General features: G+C 40.0%; 2 protein-coding genes across 2 annotated transcripts; one reads left to right on the top strand and one right to left on the bottom strand.

The window, feature by feature from the left end:
- Positions 1-317: 317 nt before the first annotated feature.
- Positions 318-10,943, bottom strand: pias4a (protein inhibitor of activated STAT, 4a). Its single transcript, XM_017407450.3, has 11 exons — positions 10,899-10,943; positions 8,491-8,869; positions 8,305-8,389; positions 8,152-8,193; positions 7,957-8,047; positions 7,000-7,128; positions 6,298-6,403; positions 6,091-6,164; positions 5,838-5,998; positions 3,490-3,641; positions 318-3,376 (listed from the first exon to the last, which is right to left on the bottom strand). Exons 1-11 carry the CDS (start codon positions 10,923-10,925, stop codon positions 3,099-3,101), a joined length of 1,524 nt encoding a protein of 507 aa, XP_017262939.1. The 5' UTR covers positions 10,926-10,943; the 3' UTR covers positions 318-3,098.
- A 2,675-nt stretch (positions 10,944-13,618) lies between these two features.
- On the top strand, positions 13,619-15,776 carry foxq2 (forkhead box Q2). The gene is made up of 2 exons (XM_017407141.3): positions 13,619-14,526; positions 15,197-15,776. Exons 1-2 carry the CDS (start codon positions 14,029-14,031, stop codon positions 15,578-15,580), a joined length of 882 nt encoding a protein of 293 aa, XP_017262630.1. The 5' UTR covers positions 13,619-14,028; the 3' UTR covers positions 15,581-15,776.
- The last annotated feature ends 8,407 nt before the right edge of the window (positions 15,777-24,183 follow it).

The raw sequence follows: 24,183 nt of genomic DNA, 5'->3' as shown, positions 1-24,183 counted from the left end.
ATCGGCTGTGTTGATATATTTAAACTAATCTAAGTATTTGACAATGTACAACTTTCCTGTGAAGAAAAAAAACATCTACAAGTAGATTTAAATTTCAAATGCAAACTGAGCCCAAATTCTCAAGCATCCCTAAAATGTTTTCATGATACACTGTGTGCAACTGTTTGCATTATTTATCAGAAAGGCGCTCAACATATTTGACCTGCATAAAAAGTAGTTTCAGAAAAAAACGCAGCAGCCAAAGAGACAGAAGAAGACGCTTTTAAAAGGCACATACCCTTGTGATAGTCAGTTTCAAAATAATGAAAGGCCAGACAAATTTTAAAGAACTGATTTTATTTCAACACATCAATAACAGCTGTTAGAATACGATCATTTCAAATTTTACAGTTTCATCCTGAACAGGCATCAAACGTCTCCCCAGATCTCAGTAGTTACGTCCTTTCACTCGGAACGGGACGTAACAATTCACCCCTGAACCAGTCCTCCCCAGTTCTCAGTGGCATCAGAGTCCAGTGACGCTGCACTCAGCTTCTTTTTGTCTGTTTTGCCCAGAAGAACAACTGGAGGCAATTCAAGGCTTAATAAAATATTATTTAAATTTTATTGTCTGAATAAGAACATAAAAAAAAGAACACAAACAAAACATGTACATCATGGATTGAAAGCCTCTGCCCATGCTACCTTATGCATTATAAGAAAATGTCACTACCAAAAATAAACAAAAAAAAACAAAGAAAAGACCAGATCCTCAGCTCTCTTCAGCCTCCTAACCACCTGTATCTGGCTCAGTTCCACAGTAGCAACCCGCACCACCTTGTCTTTAACCACAAGGCCGTTAAAGTTCAGGATATCCACTCAAATAATGGCCTTCTAAATCTAGCAACAAATGAAAAATGTTCTCTTCATATGTATAGCATTTACTTACAAAAACAAACTGCCTAATTAAAGGCAGGCATTAGAGTTTTTTTTAAAAATCTGCTTCAAAGCGCTTTATGTAGGATATAGATTTCTTAGGGACAGATGTCAGTTTTGCAAAGAGCCACTAGCTTGTGTGGATTACCTAAATGTTTTCCTCTGAATTTTTATTTCATAGGCTATCAAAGGACAAAAAAAAATGGAAGACTAGCTTTGACCTAACATTTATTTTTTGCAGTGGTCAACAAGTGAGGCCACAGATAAACGTGTAAATGTTTATAAATTTAAGCGAGGGGGGGAAAAAGGGAAACCTGAATCATTCTGCTTCACGATCACAAGCGCCACGCCCTGCAGAACTTCTTTGAGTCATCACCCATCAAACTCTCCCGCAGTGATGCAGGACCTCATGATGTGACATCTGATTCTTTACACCAGATGCGACCATGTCCAGGGATTCAGAATGATCACTTGCTGCAATAAGGACCTTCAAAAATAACAACCAGAAGAGCTACATCTGAAACCTGAACATCCAGCCTGAGTATCCTAATTTGAGGAGCAGCCGTCACATATTTACAATAATGATGCAGATTCAGAGGATCATGAGCTTCCGTCCCTCCAGGATGTGGCAAACAAAACCGTATTCTATTCTTGTCTACACAGAGAAGAGTCTGAGCCGGGTGATGCTGGAAGAAGAAACTCTGTTCATGCCAAGCAGGACCGTCTGTAATCGCAGTTTGAATGTTACGCAGTTTTGTGCAGTAGCAAAACACCCTGAAAAACACCCAGCTCGGACCCAGGTTTGAGGCAGCGTTCATTAACAGCCGAGCCACAAGCCTGGACCGACACCCGAATCCCAGCAGCGGAGGAGCCTTCGGTTTGGGAAGTTACCAGCAAGAGCAGCAGCCAAATGAAAAGTAATCACTATGAAACAACAAAACAAAACATACCAGCACCTGTACATCCTGATTTGTTCATTCACTCAAAAATCTAGAAACGTACAGCATGAATGAGCCTCAGTCCGAGCTTTCACAGACGGCCCAGCTCGGCTGAAACAATGAGCTCCCATTTCCTCCACTCAAAAAAAAACAAAAAAACAGCATCAAAACCTCAAATATTTCCTGTCAGCGAGTTCCTAAAATATTTCTGCTTTGGCACAGAGTCCTTACAGTAATTTTGATGGGTCATACCAATTTGGAATTTGAAAGCATCAATCCTAACAAATCGTTGAGTAAAGTTTTGCAGAGGGGCGCGTTTCCAATAACTGTTAGCCTGGTAATCCACACAGCAACTCTCCTACCACAGATTTCTTTTTTTTGCTTTTGTTTATTTGCTGTTGCAGAGGCAAAACAGCTGCATGGAGGAAAGGTAACTAAAATATAAGTTAAAAATAAAACAAAACAAAAAAAAGGTAAGAAAAGAATCTCCAGTGTAAAACAGGAACCTGAAAGACTCTATTCATCTGTCCCTCCCCTATCTTTCAAAGCTATTCCCTGGTCAGTCTGCTAAGTTTTTTTTATGACTGAGGTAGGTTCTCTTTATCCAAGGACTAAATAAAATCAAAAGAACACAAAAGGAAAGATTTTCAATTTCTATCACGCTTGAGATATTTCTGCCAGGTCCTTCCAAATTGCTCATATCGTCTCTTTTTTTGGGGGATTTTTCCACCTTCATCCAAAAGCTACCGAGGTGCCTCTGCTTTTAACTCGCTCGTTCATCACCAAAGTGACAAAAATCAGATGCAAACACTGACCGCTTGTGGCTAAAAGAGCCTGTATTTTAAGTCTATACAAAGAAACATGGCGAGAGGGAATAGTCTGGAAAGAGAGGAGTAAGAAATGGAGGAGGTGGTGGTGGTGGGGTGCTCAATCCAGGCAGTCTCTTTAACAGAGGCAGGTAGGTACAGATACTCACTGCAAGGTGCCGATTGGCCAAAAAGAGCTGCTTCCAGAGATGTGCAGTGCAAAGAGAAAATCCTTGTCACTCTAAACTGAAGAGTCATTGACAGAGCGTGTTCGAGTGTTTGTTTTGTCTGGATTTAAACTAGAGCTGCTAAAAAGGCTCTGATATTTGAGGATCGGGGAGGGTTGTTGCATCTAGTGGATTACCGTGTTCCTGTCCTCGAGTTTATGAAGCCCCCTGCAGCTCTGCGTGTCAGTCTGTGAGGGGACAGAGCTGCAGGGTCAGTATGCAGTGACCAGGTCCTTGTCGAAGTTGTATCGGCCTCTCTTAGGGGTGGGACTGTCGGTGCTGTCCTCAGTGTCCTCACTGTCCCCTCCAGCCCCTCCCCCCTCCTCCTCCTCAGAGGAGGAGTCTAGAGTCAGGTCTACCACTACACCACCTCCTGGCGCCACCGTAGGTCCACCCGCGACTCCGGCCGCCCCCAGGGAACTGCTGCCAGATCTGCCCGTCAGACTGGTGCTGCTGTGGGCCGGTGAATGTCCGTTTGCTTCAGGAATGCCTGCAGAAAGAACTCCCGTTTTAATAAATGACCCGTACGAGACTTGGTTCCACTGAAGAGGAGTGCAGCACAAATGCATCCACACACTTATGCTGAGAGGGTTTGACACTTACATATATCAACAACAGGGTACTCCGGTGTGTTGCTGCGTTCTCTTTCCCTCTCCCGATCCTTTTCATCTCTGATGGGTCGCCAGGAGCCATCTGTTAGGTACTCGATCTCCTCAATGTCCTCACTCGTCTCTTTCAGAATCTCAGATAATAACCTGAAACACACAGAGCTCGTCTAAGGCGTCTTATATATATATATATATATATATATATATATATATATATACTAAAAACTCAAATACAGACTCTTCATTTCCAAATTACTTAACTCATCATGTTGATCAGATCAATAACACTTAACATAGCTTCAATTTTTTATCCTTAAGAACTTTTAGTTTTGTGTAAAATCTAAACAAACAAATAATAAATTAAAAGGCTTGACTTTCACACTAGTTTACTCCTAAGAATGCAAATAGTCTCACAGTGAAAGTGCAACACAATGCGTTCAGTCTTTCAGGAGCTGGAAGGCGTGCCAGTGAGAGTTTAGATCTCAGACTTTGCAGGAAATTACATGTTCAAATTGTGGTGGGTAAAATATTTCATCCTAAAATGTTCTCTACAGACTGGAGTTCAGGCGGATCTCTGTTTTCCCTTGACTTTCCTAAAAAAAAAAAAAAAAGTGCTACTGTGTCAGTGATGCAATACCAAAAAAGAAAGTTTAGAAAGAAAAATATTGATAGATTAAAAAGTGTCTTTGGTGGGATTTTCCCCCCTTAAAATGTTGCTTCTGTTCACGAGGGTTGTAGAAATTTAATTATGCACTACTATTTTTTAGTCACATCACATCATTTCATTCAGCTTGACGCCCAGACTTTAACTGCCTCAGTTTTATTTATTTTACATCATTCTGATGTAGACCTGCTGCTGTGTTTGGTACTACTGTCCTGCTGCGTGACTCAACCTGAGCAGAGCTTCATTTGTCGGACAGAAACCCTCACTTTCCCCTTCAGAAATGTGTAAATATGCAGAAGAGTTCATTGTAGAACCAATAAGTGAAAGGTGTCCAGATCATGTAGCTGCAAAAACAAGCCCAAATCATCAGCCCTCTACCACCATGCTTCACAGGTGGAGAGAGGCGGTCGTATTGATTTGCTGCATTTGTTTTCAGGCCAGTGCAACACTGTGTTATGTGTTATCGCCAGAAATCTTGCAGCTTGTTTAGATGCAACTTTGCAAATGTGTTGCAGTGACCTTTTTTAGACAGGAGGCTTTCCCCTAAACAAGCCGAACTTCTGTGTTTTAGTGACATGTACCTCTTGGGAAATTCACAATATTTCAGCGCAGTCCACAGTCAGACCCCAGGATAAACATGCTGGAACGTCCACCTCGGGGAGACTGGCAGCTTTGCTTAAATGTCCTGAATGTTTTCCACTTGCAAATGACTTCTTTTCACCGTAGAAGGAAGGACTCTGATGTTTGGTAATGGCCTTTTAGCAATGATCAGGTAATCAAGACATATGTGACCCGTGCTGGCAAAATGAGTCAAAATGAGCTCTGGCTGCAGAGCAACGTAAGTGCAAATATTGATTTTTGCCGTAATTGAGAATTGCGTAAAAATGAGTCTATAAAGACACCATCTAGTGATCTTGGTAACTAAACCAGCAGATACTCTTCCTAATTTACCTTTAAGTTAAAGTTTTCTAGCAGGTATGTCTTCAGAAATAATCCTTTTAGTTCTAATTCTTGTAAGTTCCTTTGAAATTGGCAATTTTTCCATTAGCGGCAGGAAATCCCTTCATATTATGTTTGGCATCACTGTAAAGCTTGGGCATTCCCCTTTTTAAATATAAAAACAAACCCAAGCTAACAAAGCTGCGAGTACATGTTGGATTAACGTTTATTATGTTTTAAAAAAAATACTCCCATTTTCATGCCGGTAGTATCATTTTATTTTGTTGTATTTATCCGCCACACCTTTAATGACCGGTCCGTGAAAACACTGTCTGATAATAAACCGGTCCGTGGAGCTTAAAAGGTCGGGGACCGTTGCTCTACATTGTTTAGAAAGTACTTAGTAAACTAAAAAAAAAATCATTTGCAGTGCTGGCAAAATTTGTTGAGCCTTTGAGTCTGTTGATTACACGCTTCTCTACACCAAACTTATGACACAACTTGTTTATCATCCAGCCAAAAAAAACAAGAGGATGAGAAGTTTTGGATCTTAGTCTGCAGCAAGTGCAGAAAAACAAAATAATTACTGTACATTTTTCAAAACATCCAACCCTTTTATCACAACAAATAAAAACAAGAGTTCAATATGTTGAAAAAAATGGCTTAAACAAAAAGTACATTCTCTGAAGAGCAGCAGTAAATGCTGCAGGATTGGGACAAGCTAAAGCACTTCTCCTTACCCATCGATGGTGAGCAGCTCGAATGGAGCAGGCTTGTCACAGACGGGGCAGGTCCACGTAGGCTTCTTCTCATTCATCTGCAGGAAGAAGACCGCGTCGAAACACTGAAGGTGGGCGCAAGTTAAAACTCTGCACGGCACCCCAAGTCGCATCTTCACCAGCTGGGGAGTCACAAAGACGGAGGACGGCGCACATTAAATTCGTCGCGAACACCGGTCGCTTAAAAGGTTCGAATTTTTATGGCTATGCTTACTGGACAGATTAAAGAGACTCTGAGGCCTGTGGTCGCGATTTCGCTCTCCGGATCGAATCGAAGTTTATCCTGAACTGTAAGTGAATCACAGGAAAAACACTTGAGCTCTCGCCATGAGCTGCAACGCATGACACAAATCCACTTTTACAAAACCAGGATGAAGACAATTGTAAAGCACTCGTTTTAAAGAATACAAGTACAACTTACTGCGTTCACGACAGCGTTCTGGATTTTCGACAGAGCAGAGCTTTAGCTGGTTGAAGAGGTCTGCTGCAGTGAAGACCCTCACTAGATACACCGCGATAGAGTAGTGCTGGAAACAGGGATTTACAGGATGTGAGTTTTAAAGATTTTACCTGCGTAGTTCAACAGAATGTATTACAGTAAAAACGAGTCCTTTTCAGCCTATGTCGGACAATGTTATTGAAAATAAAGGTAGAACCATGTGGAATAATAAAAGATTACATTGTACATGGGCAGAGCCTATTAATGACGTCCAATTTAGAAAAATAGAGCACTTCTGGATATCTACTGATTAGGTATGCTGCACAACCAAAAATAGTTGCCAGCCTTTGCAACTTTTTGATGAAGTTGTAGTTTAACTGAGGCTGTTGACATTTTGTTAAATTATCAACCCAAATGTCCAACACTTATTCAGCTAATGAACGTAAACTTAATAATTCCACAGCTTTAAGTGTTTTTGCTCCAAACATACTAATGAATTATCAGATTATTGTATTAATCTGTGCTCCAGCTGGTTATCAGAATGAAAATTCAAAGGTGTGCTCGTTTTCACCACACACGGCTCAGTGGGACCTCCTCCACAAGTCCCAGCATGCCTCAGTGCGCTGTGGAATCTACCAGCTGCAGTCTGACATACGGCTCTGAGGTTTAGCATCTGAATCTGACCTTGCCGAAGTTCCCCCAGGTGATGGTGACTCTGTTGGGAACACTGGAGAGATGCAACCAAGGAGTGATGTTTATGGGGCGACAGGGACGCCGCGGTTCGACTCCTGGCTTATTAGAGGGGTAATAACCCTGCAAACACACACACACATCCAGAGAAAAATATAAATAAAGCGATCAGTCAAAAAGTCCTGTACTCCAACTTATTACCTCATTCGATCAGCGATAAAACTCAAGCATTAAAATGGATCACTTGGCACGTAAAGCAAAGTACGTGGTTTAAACAGAATCCTCTTAAAAAACGAGAAATGACTCAGATACGCAGCTGTTCATCATCACTTCATGTCAAACAGAAAAACCTGGCTAGAGTGCAAATATTTTACTTATCTGTTCTCTCACTGTTTTTTTCTGTTGCAACTCTTGGAGGAGTTCCTTGGATTAACTACCTTTATGAAGATGGCATTCAAACCCAATTCAAAAATTAGCATCAACAGTGCAAGTTGGTGGGAACAATGAAACAACTCAAGAAGGCTCGTTTAACATCAGCCTCAGTTTGTTATAAGCAAATTGAAAATACTTAAAGTACCTTGACATCAATTCTGTGAGTGATTAATTTGCACACAATAATGGAAAGAAATATTGAAATAGTTTCATGCTTACTGACAACTAAATGCAACCGCTGATGAAATTTAGACATTGTTCTTTAGCTCATTAAACTATGTTTATGAAGGAAAATGGCTACTGATGGATGGATTTAAGTAGAGACAATAAAGAGACAAGTCAAAGTCAAACATAAAACGGTGGGGGACATGCAGTCAAGAGTCCAGGTATGAGTGAAACAATATTCATCTTAAAATGTATCACATGTCGTATCAAAGGATCCACCAATATCTTAGAGGAATAAACAGTTTTTGCCTCGTACTGTGAAGCTGTGGCCTATATGAGAGTGAATCAACCCACCGGTACATGACAGTAGGACTGGTTGACTTTGACAGCAATGTTGGGAGGATACTGGTCCTCCTGGATGCCAACAGAGTCCGAGTAACAGATTCTGCAAGAAAACAAACAATGAGAAAGAAAAAGAATATCGCTACTTGAAGTGATGATCTCAGAAACATTTCAGAAAAGCAGACTGTTAATTGTCTGGGAACCAACCTGAGGACCACTTGGATAGATCGCATTCCTGGACGAATCTCACTAAAAGTAGACAGTTCAAATTTTTCAATACGCATCTGTTTCATATTTCTAAATCTGATTATCTGTGCAAAACAAGCTGCTGTAGATCTAGGATGGATTTCTTGACATTACCTTGCATTTCTGAGCTGATCTGCTTGGTTTGGTGTTAATTCGAAGATGCACTGACTGTCTTGTAGTTTCTCATTGTTATGGGCAACTGTAAAAGACAAAATCTGTTAGAAACAGCGCAAAGGAGGACTCAATAAATGTGATGACAACAAAAACATAAAAACAAGAAAGCAACAAAAAAGCCAGTACTCAGATCTGTCGGTGGCAGCAGCGTCTCTAAGGTTTGGTAGAAGGGCAGAGGCGCCAGCTTGACCTCTGCTCGAGGCGCGAGGAGCGGTTTCGAAATCCCATTGAGGTAGTCTGTGCCCTGTGAGGTGGTGGTGGAGGGGCTGAGGGTTGGGTACGCAACTGGGACTCCGTCTGGACGCCGTGCCGGCAGCCAACCCGTTGTTTTGGGGAAACGTGACTCGTACAGCTGCCGGACATTCTTCAGCAGCTCGGGGCTGTATTCTGTCTGCACAAGCCTCAGAGCTCGCCCCACCAGGTCCTGCTTCAGGCCACTTTTGCTGCGACCCATGGAGGCCAGCAGCGTCTGCAGGTCTGAGACCCGGAAACTTTTCACCATGTTCTGAAAGGGGATCGAAGGAAACATGAGCACATTACAAAAATGATTTTAGCTTGTGAACAAAAAAGTTGTTACAACAACCATAACTTCCAATTTGTTATCATAATGCATTATGCTCGGTATAATTGTCAGTCTTGACAAAATTTACAGAACAATGAAACTTGTACAGCGTATTGTTTAAACGTGTATGCATTTAATTCAGAGTACTTGTTATATGTGCAGCTACCATTAGGTTCTAAATATGTTCATATACTTAGAAATAATAAAACTAGTAGGGGAAGTAAGCTCCGAAATGTATTTCAGTGTGTACTTCAGTGTATAAGAGGAAGTAAAATCACTGAAATGTATTTCCTTTAGATCTTGGTCTTTAAAACAAACATTTAAACAAATCAGCAGCTAACATATTTAAGATTTTATATCTAGAAATGAGCTTTTTTGCCTAATTTGACACCTACTTGGGTATAGCTGCTATATTTGCATGTGTTGAGACGACACAGAGCATTGAACCGTTTCAAAACTACGGAAATCAGCATGTGGTTCATCTAGATCGACAGTGGCTTGAAATTGCTTTCCAATTTTATGGCCATATTGAGGTCACACGGCTGCTTATTTCTGAACAACCTGTGATTGCTTTCAAATTGAGACATTCTGCAGCAAAAATTAAAATGTACTGCATGAGCACAACTTGCAAATTATTTTTTTTCATTCACAGAAAAGAAACAAATTATGGTAACAAAATCAAAGATAAAGAGAATTAAAAAAAAAAAAAAGTACACGTTCTAAAAACTACTGTCAGGATATTAATATAAAAATAAAAGAAAACTATTGTGCAGTGTTAATTACAATTTAACATAGCACACTTGACCACTATTACTTTGTAGAATCAATTAAAGACACAAATTACGTAACTTTAAATAACATTTTTGTCATGAATCAATTTCCAAAGTTAAACACAAACCCTCTACATGCATGATCTGGTTATAAACCTGATGAGAAACACCTCCTAATAACCTGAGTAAAGCAATTTGTATGCTTTTGAAATAAACAGAACTAACTTACACAATTATAACACTAACTTAATACATTTATAAAAGTAACCAAACTCGGATTATATATTTTATTAGACATCACATTGATCAGTTTTGGCAAAAGGCATCCAAGTATTTTCCAGTACTGATAGTTAAGCGGAAGATAAATGGCTGCAGATGTTTCATACGCTGAAAACAGCTGCTTAGTAAAGTTAGCTAAATTAAATGCAAAGAAAAAAAAGCTTATGGTATCTTAAAAGTCTAATAAACAAAAAAAGAGACAATGTTTACTTCTGTACGGACGCAGCTTCTTTATTAAGAACCTTCTGGATAGCCTCAATCAGACAAAACATGCCGCCCATTTTCAAATATCCATTGATAGGAACAGGAATCACATTTAAAATATGAAATGTTACTGAAAACCCAAAAACTCTGACAGGTTCCAGCTTTGCCTGTGGGACATCAGTGCACCACAATCAATGAGTTGTGTTTTCTCACCGGTTTTTTTTTTTTTTTGGTTATTGTGCGAGCTGTCACATCAAGTCAGTGATGTAGATATTCGTTCAGTCTCAGCTGAACATTAAGAAAGTTAGCATTGAGTCGATTACAGACAAGAGACTGTCGGTATTCAATCATGGCTACCTAACATTTTGACAGGTGCACAGCTCAATAAAGAAAGCGGCTAACTACACGTAGATTTAATTGTAAAAAACTGCGTCAAATGATGACATATGGGAAAATATGCGAACAGAAACTCTCAAACGCTTGTATTGTGGCATCATTCATTTTCGTTGTCTTCCCCCAGAGCCACTTTGACCAGGCTAGTTAAGTTAGCACCACAGGCTAGTTCTTTTCGTCGTGATTCCAATGCGGCACATTTATGAGCGTATATACGCTTAAAAGTACCCATACACCACCCCAGACACCCCACCACGGGGCTGACTTTCAGCTGCCACCCCGGCGCGCCTCTCCCATCAAACGAAAGCCCACCAAGCTTCACCTACCATCGCTTCCACCAGTTCGGCCGCCATCTTCGTGCAGCGGTACCGCGAGAGTCAGAAATGACGACTAGTCGTTCACCAATGAAGCGTTGAGCCTGTTTGATTGACGGGCAGCCTTGGCCAATGAAAAGGCAGCTTTCCGCAGCATCCGAAGCGGTACATTGAAAATGGGCGGGAGTAATATTTTTTAAAGTTACAGTACACCTTTTAAAAATATACTCAAAGGCAGGTCGCCTTTCCAAAATAGGCCTCAGTATTTATTAATTACACCACGTGTCAAAATTTTTACAAGTTTAATTTGTTCTGGCTTTATAATGTTGAGATATTTGAACATATGAATTAAGAGCTGTTGGAATTCAACTTAGGTGTAAAGCATGGGGTGTCAAGTGGATGGGGTAGCATGGTGCTTTCAAATCCTTTCCGAGCAAAATATTCCACTTCGGGTTTTACAACCAGCCGTCAGAAATGAGGATAATGCTTTGTTTGAGGTAGGTTCATAATTAAAGTGAAATTACTAATCAAATAAAACACACACGCGTCCTTGTACAGGCCAGTCCTAACCCATTTACAACACAAAATGACATGTTGAGTTAAAAACAGAAATTTGTCAAAGTATAGTGAAAGAAATGCACGCTCAAATTGATGATCCAGCCCTGTTTTTTCTAACAACTCCTCATATGTGTGCAAAGAATAGCCTCATGGAAACAAGAAAAATCAATGGGGGGAAATTGCAGTATCATGTAATAATGCGGTGTTTTGTTTCGGCTTCACTTTGGATCCGAGTTTTCTACACAAAAAAGACTAAATTTTCAAAAGTGCCTCTAATTTTGATATTTATCAGAACAATTATTATGAGATTCACTTCAATTTTAACTAAAAACAGTGAGAAATATAAAATAAATTTATTTAACTTTTTATACATTTGGTTTTAGTTCACAAGCTCACACTCAAATACAGCTTTGTGTGTTGCCCACAGTACAGACTACAGATTTATTTTATTTATTTTTTATTATTTTGAGGTTCATTTAAACAGTATATTTTTATTATTGGCACATAGGCTTGCACACAAAAATATATGAATATGGATGTTTAAAAAAGTAGCAAAATTGTGCTCTATTTTTTCTATACTTTAAAATTTCTTGTTCCATCATTTAAACAGAAGAGGGCAATATGGTTCATGATTTGAACTGATGCTGATTGAATTCGTCTCCTTGGTTAAACTGACTGAACAAAGCAAATTTATCTATTGTATACTGCAAGTTATAACCCGCGCTCAATAGTGTGGGTCAATTATATCATAGTTTGAGGTTATTCTTCACATCCTCGCAGTTAATAGGCTGATCAATATGATCATATGGTTAAAATTCAACTTTAATATGTTTCAGAACAGGAAGACGACATCACAGACAGAAATATTTATAATTTTCCATTTGATTTAGCACAGTAACTGAAGCTGTGAAGTGTGTAGCTTCATCGTCTTCTAACTGGCAGAAGAACATAATCTTTAATTTAATTCAGAACAATAAGTTTAACGACGGCTTATGTTTTAGGCAGTCTTGTAGTTGGTCAAAAAACAAACAAACAATGAAACAAAAACCCAGCAACAACAAAAACCTTGACCTCATTCAGCTGCTAAAACTAAACAAACATGGTGCTATCAGCAGAGGTCAAAGACAATAGATTTAATTTATGTCACTATATGCAGGATTTTGAAACGACCATTTATTACAGCCACATTTTAACATAAATAAATCTACTGTATCTCACCTAAAACATCAAATAAACTGTATTATTTTGTTGACAACACTAGCACAAACAGACATTACTGAGTCTTTGCTAATTTACTAGTAACAATATCCCCAAATTTATTAGCAGCTGATTTTTGTTTCATTATTGTCTTCAGATAAAATCCATAAAAGACACTGTTTTCAAAGGTAAAGTTTAACTGAAAAGAGTCATTTAAGTGGATTAAAGAACTAAACTTCAGGAGGCCTGATTTAGAAAATGTTGTGTAATCAAAGCAAATAAATTATTGTTAAACAACCCGATGAATTATAGAGCAAAATGTAAAGCATTTTTTAAAACTAAATTTTTTTGCACTTAATGTTGTCTTTGGTTTGTATTTAATAATAATTACAATTAAATTTATGTAGATAGAAAAAAAAACCTAGGCTTGTGTGTGTTGGGTATGAAATATGACAAACTAATATCCATTTGGTTATAAGAAAAAGAAAAAAAAAATACAGTGGTAAAATAGGAATAAATGTCACTAAATACAATATATGAAAAGTTTGTATTAGCAGCAGAAGATCATTTGTCACACTCTTTATATTTGTGTTAATTTGTAACCCTTGGTGGCAGTAAAGTGAAGAGAAATGGCTGAACTCCAAATCACTGAACTTGACCCATAAATGCTGCTTTGTGGTGATTGAAGTGATTCTTGGACAAAATCCAATGCAAAACAAGTTAAACAAGATAACTCTGGCATCTGAAAGGTCTTTCATTCTACTGTATTCAGCCTCTGCGCACCATGTCTTTCTAAATCTTGAGTGTTTAATCTCCAGTAATTACAAAGATTTGCTAAGGTTAATAAAAAATAATCCGCCTCAATTGAGACCCCCTACCTGGACATCCGCTGTGCCGTCTTTGCCCCTTTCTGTGAGGGATAAGTTCACAGTTATATAAATACAGACGCAACTTCACTTCACAACTGTGAAGCACAATGCAGAGATAGGCTTTTATTTGCAGGTTTTTTCCAGAGAGACGAAAACATGAAACTTCTTTTTCTTCTTTTGGCAAACGGCGCAGGCGTATTTGCTCTTGTAGACTGACGTCATTTCCACAGGTCGCAAATGTGTCAGGCGTGAGCGCATCAAGGTTAACAACAGGTTAAAGGCTCATCTTTATCTGTGATCTTGTCAACAGTAAGACTTCGGCGAAAGATTCAAGTGGCACTGAGGCGGTCATTTATTGAGGGTCCTATTTTTAAAGGAAAAAAAGAAAAAAGAAGCCATGCTGCAAAATTCAGACTCACATTTCTGAGAAGATTTTATTTTTTTATTTTTTCCAATTTTTTTCATTTGTTACTTGAAACCTGCTAAACAGTCAGCGTGGAGCCAAAGAAACATCTGCAATGAGTCAAAAATATCTTAATTCGGAAATGAAAATGGAGAGCAGAAGCAGCGGAAGCAGAGAGAGGCTTGGGCTGAGCTTCACTATTGATTACCTTCTGTTCAATGGAGGGGTCAAAGGTTCTACAGGAGAAGTGACAGGAAGTAGCGTGGCAGAAGAGACAGAAGACAACATGCTAAACCGCCGGGATCCTAAACTCGAAGAGGTGGAGATTCAATGTCAGACAACAGGGAAGCAATCCAAGAAGTCAGAGGCAGGCGGTGAAAAAAGTAACACCCGAGAAGAGGAGTGTGATGAAGAACAACAAGAGGAGGGGGAGGAGGAAGTGACCACCACCACAACGTCTACGAGCTGCGATTCAGAGAAATCCGAGGACAAACCCAACCAGTCGTACATCGCACTCATCTCCAAGGCGATCCTGGCGTCTGAGGAGAAGAAGATGCTGCTGTGCGACATCTACCAGTGGATCATGGACCAATACCCTTACTTCAAGAGTAAGGTATGTTCATAGCAACTCATGGCTTTTTCTGTTCACGTGAGAAACAAATCAAGACGTGTGGAGACCAAAGCTGTACTGTAGCCGTGAAGGAAGACAGAAGTCAAACCTGAAGGTTAACGAGAAGTAAAACGAGTAGCAGAGAGGTCTGCGGGCATGTTTTTCGCAATGCTGTAAACATGTATCGGTCAGTCACTAAAAAAATAATACCAGAACTAGTTTCTTAAGCGAGACGACCTAGCTGGCCCAGGTAATCAGTCTGAGTGGTTAGGCTATTAGGTCCTCGCAGGGACAGAAGATGATCTTCTTGTTGGCAAATTCACAAATAAAGTAATCCTGTTGCTAGGTTTCAAACTGTCTCTGCCTCCACCAGGTGCGACAACAGATTGGAAGTAGCCTGTAGTGGATTAAAGTTGATCGCTAGCTGATGTGCTAAAAAGGTAACTCGGGGTGTTGTGTGCCACTGCGATCATACACACTCTTGACACACAACAGCGCTCGCTGCCAACTACAGGAAAGGGTGACACAGTAAAGTGGATCACCAGTACTTAACGGCCTCAGAAGTTATTGTCCAATTGGGAACCATTGTTGTTTTACTCCTGTTTGCTTTCAGGCTTTGGTTCTAACTCAATTTATTTTATTTTATTTTTTTCTCTCTCTCTTGCTCCAACAGGATAAAAACTGGAGGAACAGCGTGCGCCACAACTTGTCCCTCAACGACTGCTTCATCAAAGCGGGTCGAAGCGACAACGGTAAAGGCCACTTCTGGGCAATTCACCCCGCCAACTATCAGGACTTCTCTAAAGGGGACTACCACTGTCGGAGGGCGAGGAGACGGGCCCGGAGGGTGGCGGGACAGCTCCGCCTTGCCTCCCTGACCTCTCCCTACCACCCTGCCACCGCCCTTCCACACCGCCCTCACAGGATGGCCTGCTGGTGCTGTCCTCAGGCCCCCGCACTTCCTCTGTCCTGCTTGGCCCCCAGACTCTACTGGCCATGGTCCAACATGCAGGCCCAGGTGGGGCTCCACCTGGGCCTGCACGCCTCTGTACCCTGAAAGTGTTTGTATTACTGAGTGATACTTAAGGCTGAATCCTAAAATACTGTTGGGCAACACTAGAATTTAATTTGTTATTATTTATGTTATTAAATAGTCTAATATTAAAATGGAAACTGATTTGATCAAGTATGTGTCATATTCTTAATTTTAGATATGAAATCGTTAAATAAAAAATGTAAATATTTTAAAGCTGCTGCACTTCATTCCTTGTTAATCTTAATGTTTTTAGAATATGATATTTTTTAATAAATTATTTATTTAGCACCATTGTTTTTCTCTGCTGCTTCATCTTATCGTTTTAAGGTTTTAGTTTTGGTTAAGGGTTTAGTTTTTGATTGTTAAAGTTGCCAGGATGGATAGCACCAGAGGCCCCACAAATGCATCAGGACCAATTTATGTGTGTGTGTGTGTGTGTGTGTGTGTATGTGTGTGTGCAGAATTTGCTAAAAGTGAGCCCACTGGTAAAACCCCACCCGGTGATGGATGCTAATTAGTCAAAGCTGTCGGGATGCAAAATCCTGAGACCCTTAAGAGACTAAAATTGGGCTTTCCAAAGCCGGCTCCATAAGTAAATGAGGCCAGATAATCTCTGCAATCCTAAATAGTTCCAAGGAATAGGAAGCTTATCACACTGTGTAATCTGCAGCCGCTGCTGCAAAAAGATGGGGAGGGAGGGGCACGGGTGGTCTTGGGAGGAGGCAGAGGAAAGGGAAGGAGGTACAAAAAAAGGGAGGGGATGGATTTATTAAAGAGAGCTGGGGGGACATTTAAGAGACGATGCAAAAATACCTGATATGTCAAACTCTTTAGTTTAACACATAGAAACACATCAAAGTCAAAATAATTCAAATATACAACTAACTATTCTGTAGAGACATAAACATGATGTGAAGAGGCTGGTTTATATGAGAGACGATAACTGTTTAGTTGTCAGCTGACCAAGTTCATTATACTAATATATTAATTATTCATTAGATATTTTTATTTTTTATCATTGTTTACATTTTCAAATAAAGAATTTTAATTCTATTTTTTTCCCTATTTGTACAATTGTCCAAAACAACACTTTGAACATTTAATTTGTGTTTCTAATTTTGAAGTCAAAGGTTTAGAAGGAATGTCAGTTATCTCTGTTTTTACATTTTCTGAAGGAATAAAATAAAATAGTTTGAGTTTTCAATTAGAAACTACTTCAGAATGTAGATGGAAATATAAAATGTATATTTTGCCAGTGTAAGTGTTAATGGAGTGAGCTATTTTGGGTCAGTAAAACAGCTTAAACATATGATTAGTAAACCTCCATACGTTATAAATAAAGATCTCTATTTGCCTGCAAAAATTAGAAGATAAAAAAGAGATGTTTTTGGGATAAAAAGGACTAAATTCCAAAAGGGACCAAGCCTAAAGTTTACATTAAAAAACACAAAAAAGAAAATAAAAAAAGTTTCTGTTCGGAGATTAATAAAAACTGCCTCTGAAAAGAATCAGGTTAGTTTTTACCTGTCTGACTCACATCAATAGTGAAATTCCTCTCTGACTTGCAAAGGTTGGCATTTACATCCACAGTTGTGCAGCCTGGGAGGATTAGATCATACATTGACTTTTGTGAAGTTTGTTTGTCTCGGCTCATGTGGGCTTCTGATTTGCAAATGATCGAATATTTGAATAAGGCAGTATTTGACATTAAATTAGACTACGAATAGACCAACAATATGTCAGAGGGATAAAAAGGTATTGAGAGCAGGTCCTATTCACAACACTTATAGGTTCTGGTAGTGCTCATTAGAACAATGACAGATCCATCTAATTAATTTTTGCTTGTCAAATCTTCCTATTCAATTCAATGTCGGCGGCTAATTGGAAGCCTAATTTGCTTAATTCCCATGAATAGGCCTCCGCATGAAATCCTCTTCAATTTGCCAGCTTTACGGCTTTAATTTTGGTTGCATATGTTTGCTGTACACACACAGACACACACAGACACACACATCTAGGAAATGTCTGCATGCACACAAACAGAGAACATATTTAAATGCCAAACCAATTTTAAATGACCCCAAAAACAAGCTAATTTAGCGTCAAAATCATACACCCTAAATGATAATTATCCACCTTTTTTTTAGGTGGATTCAGATTGAGGTCAGGAGGTGTCTGCATGTGTGTGTGGGTGTGTGTGTGCATTCATACGTGCCTGTTATTTTGTTAATCTAATGAGATGGGGTGGGAGGTGGGCTGGTGCTGGAGGGGGCCTGTAGATTAAAGCTCCAAAGATTTTATGCTGATTAGCAGAGAGTGAGCTAAGAAGATCAGTCCTGCTGAGATGGCGATGAAACATTAAGGCCGTGTGTTTTAATACACTTTATGTTTACAGCAGCATTCCAAAGCTGAGTCCCTGCGACTCACGTGCAGCTCTGTGATTTGAGCACAGCCACAGCATACAGCAGATCAGGCAGCAGAAATCCATAGGTGTTAATGGATCAAAGAGAAGGACACTTGAAGAAGGACACTTGACTTTATCCATGTGGTTTTCAGCTTGAATCACGATTCAGTACGTGACAGGGACATGTTCTAATCAGGGGCGCCTTGTTAATCTTGGGGTGGAACATCAAACCCAAAAGCCATAACAGACTTTCAGGAGTTGTATTATGCTGTTGTCAAATATGAGCTATATGTAGAAAATACTGCAATATGAGTCACCTTCTGATATATGCAGTTATTTTACAATTGATATTACTGCCTAATAACAGTACAGTTACTATTTAACTCTTAAATTCATATTCACACATTAAAATAGCATTCCTTGAAATAATGCATGTTGCCACTGGCTTAGGTCATGTGATGATGACTCTCAGCAACTACCAGCTCAAGGCCTATAAATTTGACTCAGTTATAGTCACTTTTGTGTTCGCTCATGATTGATTAGAGTTGATATTTTGTGTTAGAAAACCCTTTGAATAAAAGACAGAATCCGATCTTAAGGTTTGACAAAGCCTTCGTCAGAGCACTTGCGAGGGAGCAAAAGGTGCCTCACATCGCCTCAGCACAGTTTGCTCAAAAGATCGTTGTTACACACACACATGCGCGGTTTTGTAATGCACACAGGGAGTCTTCCTTTCAGCCGGTTTCAGCCGCTTTCTCTCATGGTCAGCAACATTGCCTATTCACAAGCAAGTCCTTATCTGGATCAGGGAGTCTCTGAGTTGGAATTCTTTCACTGGGATTTCGGTTCCTCCCTTCACTGGGTACAATTTTCCCATCATCTGTAGACACTATTTTCACAGAAAAAAAAGAAAAATTACACAGTACACTGTTTACACAATATAAGGATTAAAACATGAATTTCAATAACATTTTACTAACTAACAGGTTATACATATAAGACTGTCTGGAACAAACGGGGGACTAACAAGTTTACAGGGGGGTCATTAGTACCCCTGGGTGCCTCCATAAGTGGTGCCCTTGTTTTGATTTTGATTGACTTTTTAAAATAAACTTAAAAAACAAATCCTCACTGTCCAACACTTTAAATGACTTGTATGCATTTTATACACTGAGTAGCATTATATTGAGATGTTGCCATAGTTTATAATTTATAGCAAAAAATACCAAGGCATTTCATTTCAAAACATCACACCTTTTTCACCACAAAACTCCAATAATTTCATACAGCTCCCCATAAACAGTATTGCTAATTCAAATGTTCTAAAGAAAATAATTTTGTTCATCTTTTTTTTTATTCTGAAGTGTATATGTTGACAAAAGGATAAAGCAAGTTTCAAAATAACATTTCTCCGATATAGCGACAGAAGCAGCTTTTTCAAAATTGTTATGGGAAATTAGACAGCCTAAAGAAATTAAACGACAAGCAGACTTCATTCACTTAAATCCAGAAGTTTCTGGGTGATGCAGCTGAATAACTCTCAATAGGCCCCGAAGGCTGCAGGAGTCCAAATTGCTGCTCTATTAGGAAGCATGATTGCATAGAAGTAAGTAGTGTTTAAGGCTTAAGAAGCGCTGCAGTTGAACCAAAAGCAGACACTATTTTCTGCTTGTGTCCCACTATGAACAATAGCCCGGCGTTACCTCGGCTTCAAAGCCTCCATAATAGTCAATCGATCAGAATGCGAGGCGCTATTCTGCAGATTACTGTTAACAATAATTTGCCTCCCAGTGCACCGTTGCCATCTTTGAAGCAATGTTTTATTGCCTTTTTTTTCCATCTGCATCTGTCATCCCTGAGGTCCACTGTTTGATCTCCCCCCCTCCACCCCAGCCCACCCCTTCCATCACCACCACCTCCACCAGCACCACCAGTGTCTGCCTCCCCGGGGTCGCGTTGACCTGTTGATTGGCAGCTGCGATCAGACATATGGTGGGACGAGGCATCGACCGGAGCTTCCCCCGGAGACAAAAGCAGACTTAGTGGGTTTTTTTCTCTCTCTCTTTTACCCCCTCCGCCTTTCCACCCGAGCTGAGGCGCAGCAAAACCACCGAGGAGGAGGAGGCCAGATCCGACCACTAGATGACGCAAGGTGCAAACGAATATTTCACCCAGCGGTTTCAACCCGATCCCATTTTTACATCCATTTATCCCAGTTAGGCTACAAGGTTCTGTATATGGTGTCGTAGCTTCTACAGGTTATGGGCGATCGCGTTTTTGCCTGCGCGTCTGTGCGCCTGTGCCTTTGCCGTGTTAGCAAAATACCTCACGAACCGCTGCACGAACTTCAACGGAACTCTCAGCAAGTCGTCACCGGATGCACATCTGCAGCTCATTAACTTTTGGAGCCAATCCAGTTCAAGATGGCCGCCGCAGCTAAGCGATCATAGCAAATACAAAAATGGCTACAACTCGGTCAGTTTTAGAGATGTTGAGCTTAACCTTTGTGTGGTAGTAGCTGAGACTCATCCCCAACCTGTACTCTGAGAGTTAACTGATCCTTTTAAAACTTTCTGCTTTTAAACCTTTAAAAAGTTAACAAGTTGTAGATGTCCAGATGGTGTTGACCACAGTAGTTTTAGTGCTAACTTTTAAAAAGAAATCTTAAGCGATCAGTTAATGTTCAGAGTATGTGTTGTGAGTGACTCTCAGCTACTACCACACCAGACTTTAGTTTAATATCTGTTGGCTTGCTAAAGTTAGATGTGGCAGCCATCTTAAATTGGATTGATCACAATAGTTCGTCAGTTGTAGATGTACATCCAATGACTACTTTCTGAGAGTTTCATTAAAATCCATCCAGTGGTTCATGAGATATTTGGCAATGATACGGGCAAACAAATTTACACACACACTCAGAAAAATATTATTATATTTACCTTCAATCTGTAGTTTAACACCTGTAAGGCCAGTCTAAAGAGTCACAAACTCTGGATCAAAAAACACCAAAACCAGTTTTTAATCTGTAAATTTAAAGTGTTCACATCATTAGTAGAGAAAAATATCTCAAAATTATATTTGGTGCCTATAATCAAAATTTTAAATGAGTAAGCAGCCTTTTATTCAATAGAAGCTGATGTTTTTGCAAAAATCCTGCTGCAACCCTTTTAATGCAACAGAAACCACTGTGATCGTGCCACACTTGGAAGCCTTTGAGTTTGATGAACAGGTCCCAGTTCAGGGACTGGCTGGGTGAGCAGGGCTGATGCGGATGTGGTGAACTGGTTAGTTTCCTCAGAGTTCTTGCCAGGCTTTGTTGGAACTAACCCAGCTGTGTGCAGAATTTCTGAAAACTATTTGAGAAAAACTCGACTCTGCATCAACAAAGAAAAAGTAAAAAAAAAACCAACAAAAAAACAATTCAGATGTGATGCTTTAGTTTCATGTGTGTGTGCATCATGTTAGCATACAGAATGCATAACACCCCCATCTCTCCACCTATAGTGAACTCAGTGTTGCCATGGCGATGCATCCCTGGCCAGGGTCTTGCAGTGATTCCCAATGACCCTGATTGGTAACCTCTGACATTTAGGCCATGGCCAGGGTCAAAAGGTCAGCGATGGCCGAAGGGCAACAAGAGCACTTCCATGATTGGCACTCTAACATGCTCGCTGCTGCTTTCATCTGCAGGCCTTACCTCCTCGCCTTGTTTTGCAAATTCTCATTTGCATTTGTTACGGAGAGACACGGACCATTAGCTGCAGGAGTTTCATCCCGCTGTTTTACATTGAACTTCAGCAGGTAGCCTGCTCTCCGCTCGCGGCGATGTAAGGCTCAATATTGTATAATTTGCATTCAGTTGCTACAAAGTCTCCAGACGTCTGATTTCTCACTTCAGTTTGGTGTAAATTGTGGAGGTAAAATGCTATCAGCAGCGGGGCAGCATCCTGGATCATGACGGTTATGATGGTGGTAATGATCATCAGTATTCCCATGGTCCCTGCAATCCACTGGATGTAAGGATATTTATAGTTCTTCATCTGATTGAGTGTGTGTGTGTGTGTGTGGACGTTGGTTCATTTCTGGAGAAGAGGTGTGTGTGAGGGCAATACACAGCACTACGGTTCTTCTCGTGGGGAATAATTACAGAATCGTGGGTACTAAAAGTCACGTGATCCTCGCCTCCTGCTCCCAAATAATTTATCCCCACGGCTGATAGCTCGTCAATATCAATTTATTAATTTAACAGTTCTGGACTGATAAAAGGTAGTTCACGCAGTTAGGCTGCTGAAGCAGAGAACAAGGATGAATTTTACAGTGCGAGGATGTGAGGGGAAGGAAGGAGGGAGAGACTAGAGGACAAAGCAGGGGGTGAGGAGGGGGGGAGAGCGAGAGAGAAACAGCCCAGGACTGATCAATGGCAGCACAGAGGAGAGACGTGCATATTCTCTCTGCAAAAATGGGCCACCATCGCTCATATTCCAAGGTTATTGAACAAAACTTATGAAAATTAATACACTTATTATCACCTTATTAAAAATTAAGATGGAAAACAGCACTCCCTTTATGTTGATATTCAAATTCCTCCAATATATTGATCAACGCAACCCAGTTTTACCCAAAGCTCTTTGGGTGAGCCGGTGCTAAAACTGTTGGAGAAAAAGAAATGTCAGTTGTCCATAAAGACCTTTTGAAAATTTTATTTTGTGACACAAAGAAAATCCTTGTTAGAGAACCTTCTAAAGTGTTTCTCCATCATTCAAAGCTAAAATACTCCAAAAAAGACGTAAACGTGACCCCTTACATGTGACCCTTTTGACCTTTGAGCCCTTCTGCTGCATTCAGATTCTTTTTTTTTTTTTTTTGAGTAATGAATATGCAGATGGACAAACCAGAATATATCACCCAGCTTCCTCTGCAATAAAGCCAACCTGGTGCCTAACCTATTCCCAAAGCCATTACATAATATCCCTGAAGGAGGCTAAAAGATATTTTAACAAGACCCACTGCTCTACAACCTTTGACCTCTTCGGAGCTGACCCTGAGCTCCTGACCCCACTTACGCTGACCAGTGACGGTGCTGGACACTCATTCCATCCACTTGGTGTGAGGACATCAAACCGGAAGATACTCAATCAGCATTTCTTTCCCTCTGAAATATAAAACCCCAACTCTGAAAAGGTTGGAACACAAATAAACATGTAAATAAAAACAGAATGCAGTAGATCTGCAAATCTCATTACCACATATTTTTTTTCCCACAATGGAACATAGAAAACATAACAAATGTTAAAAGCAAGAAAGTGTCCTATTTGTTCTGGATGCAGTAATTTTGAAGTTTACAGCAGCAACACATATTGAAATATTAAGGGATAGGGCCATGTTTACCACTGTGACACGTCCCCTTTTCTTTTAAAAAGTCTGCAAACATCTAGGAACTGATGAGAGCAGCTGCTGGAGGTTTTGGAGGGAATGTCGCCCCATTCCTGTCTGATGGAGGATTTTAGCTGTTCAACAGTCTTGGGTCATCTTTGACTGATTTATTTGCTGGATGGGAGCATATGTTGTTCTAAAACTTGTATATGCTGTTCTGGACTGATGGTACTTTTCTAGATGTGTAACCTGCCCGTGCCAGCGGTACTGATGTACCCCTATACCATCAGAGAGGCTGGCTTTTGAACTGTGTGCTGATAACAGGCTGGATTGTCCCTCTCCTGTTTAGTATGTAGGACGTGGAGTATACAATTATTTTTAATTAAATTCTGAAAAGAATTTACAATTTTGATTAATAGTTTTCTACTTTGCCTCAATCTATTTTAAATTAGCTTTGGCCTAAAGAAGACAGCAGCATTTCCTGATGGTGTTTACATAAAGGCTTCTTCTTTGCACGATAGAGCTTTAAACTACATTTGGATGGCACAGTAAACTGTTTACAGACAATGATTGTTGGAAGTGTTCCTGAGATCATGCAGTGATGTACAGGACAAAATCAGGTCTGTTTTTAATGCAGGCCTGAGGGTCTGAAGATCACGGCCATCTAATATTGACTTTCAGCCTAGCCCTTTTAGCTTGGTGGGATGGGATATTCAAAATATTCCTAATTTTCTGTTAAGGACCATTATTCTGAAATTATTCCACTATTTTTGAACGTAGTTTTTTGCAGACTGGTGAACCTCTGCACATCTTTACTTCTGATAGATTCAGACTCTCTAAAAAGCTC

Source organism: Kryptolebias marmoratus, linkage group LG24 (assembly GCF_001649575.2).
Source record: "Kryptolebias marmoratus isolate JLee-2015 linkage group LG24, ASM164957v2, whole genome shotgun sequence".
NCBI lineage: Eukaryota > Metazoa > Chordata > Actinopteri > Cyprinodontiformes > Rivulidae > Kryptolebias > Kryptolebias marmoratus.
This window is presented reverse-complemented; position numbering and strand designations above follow the sequence as displayed.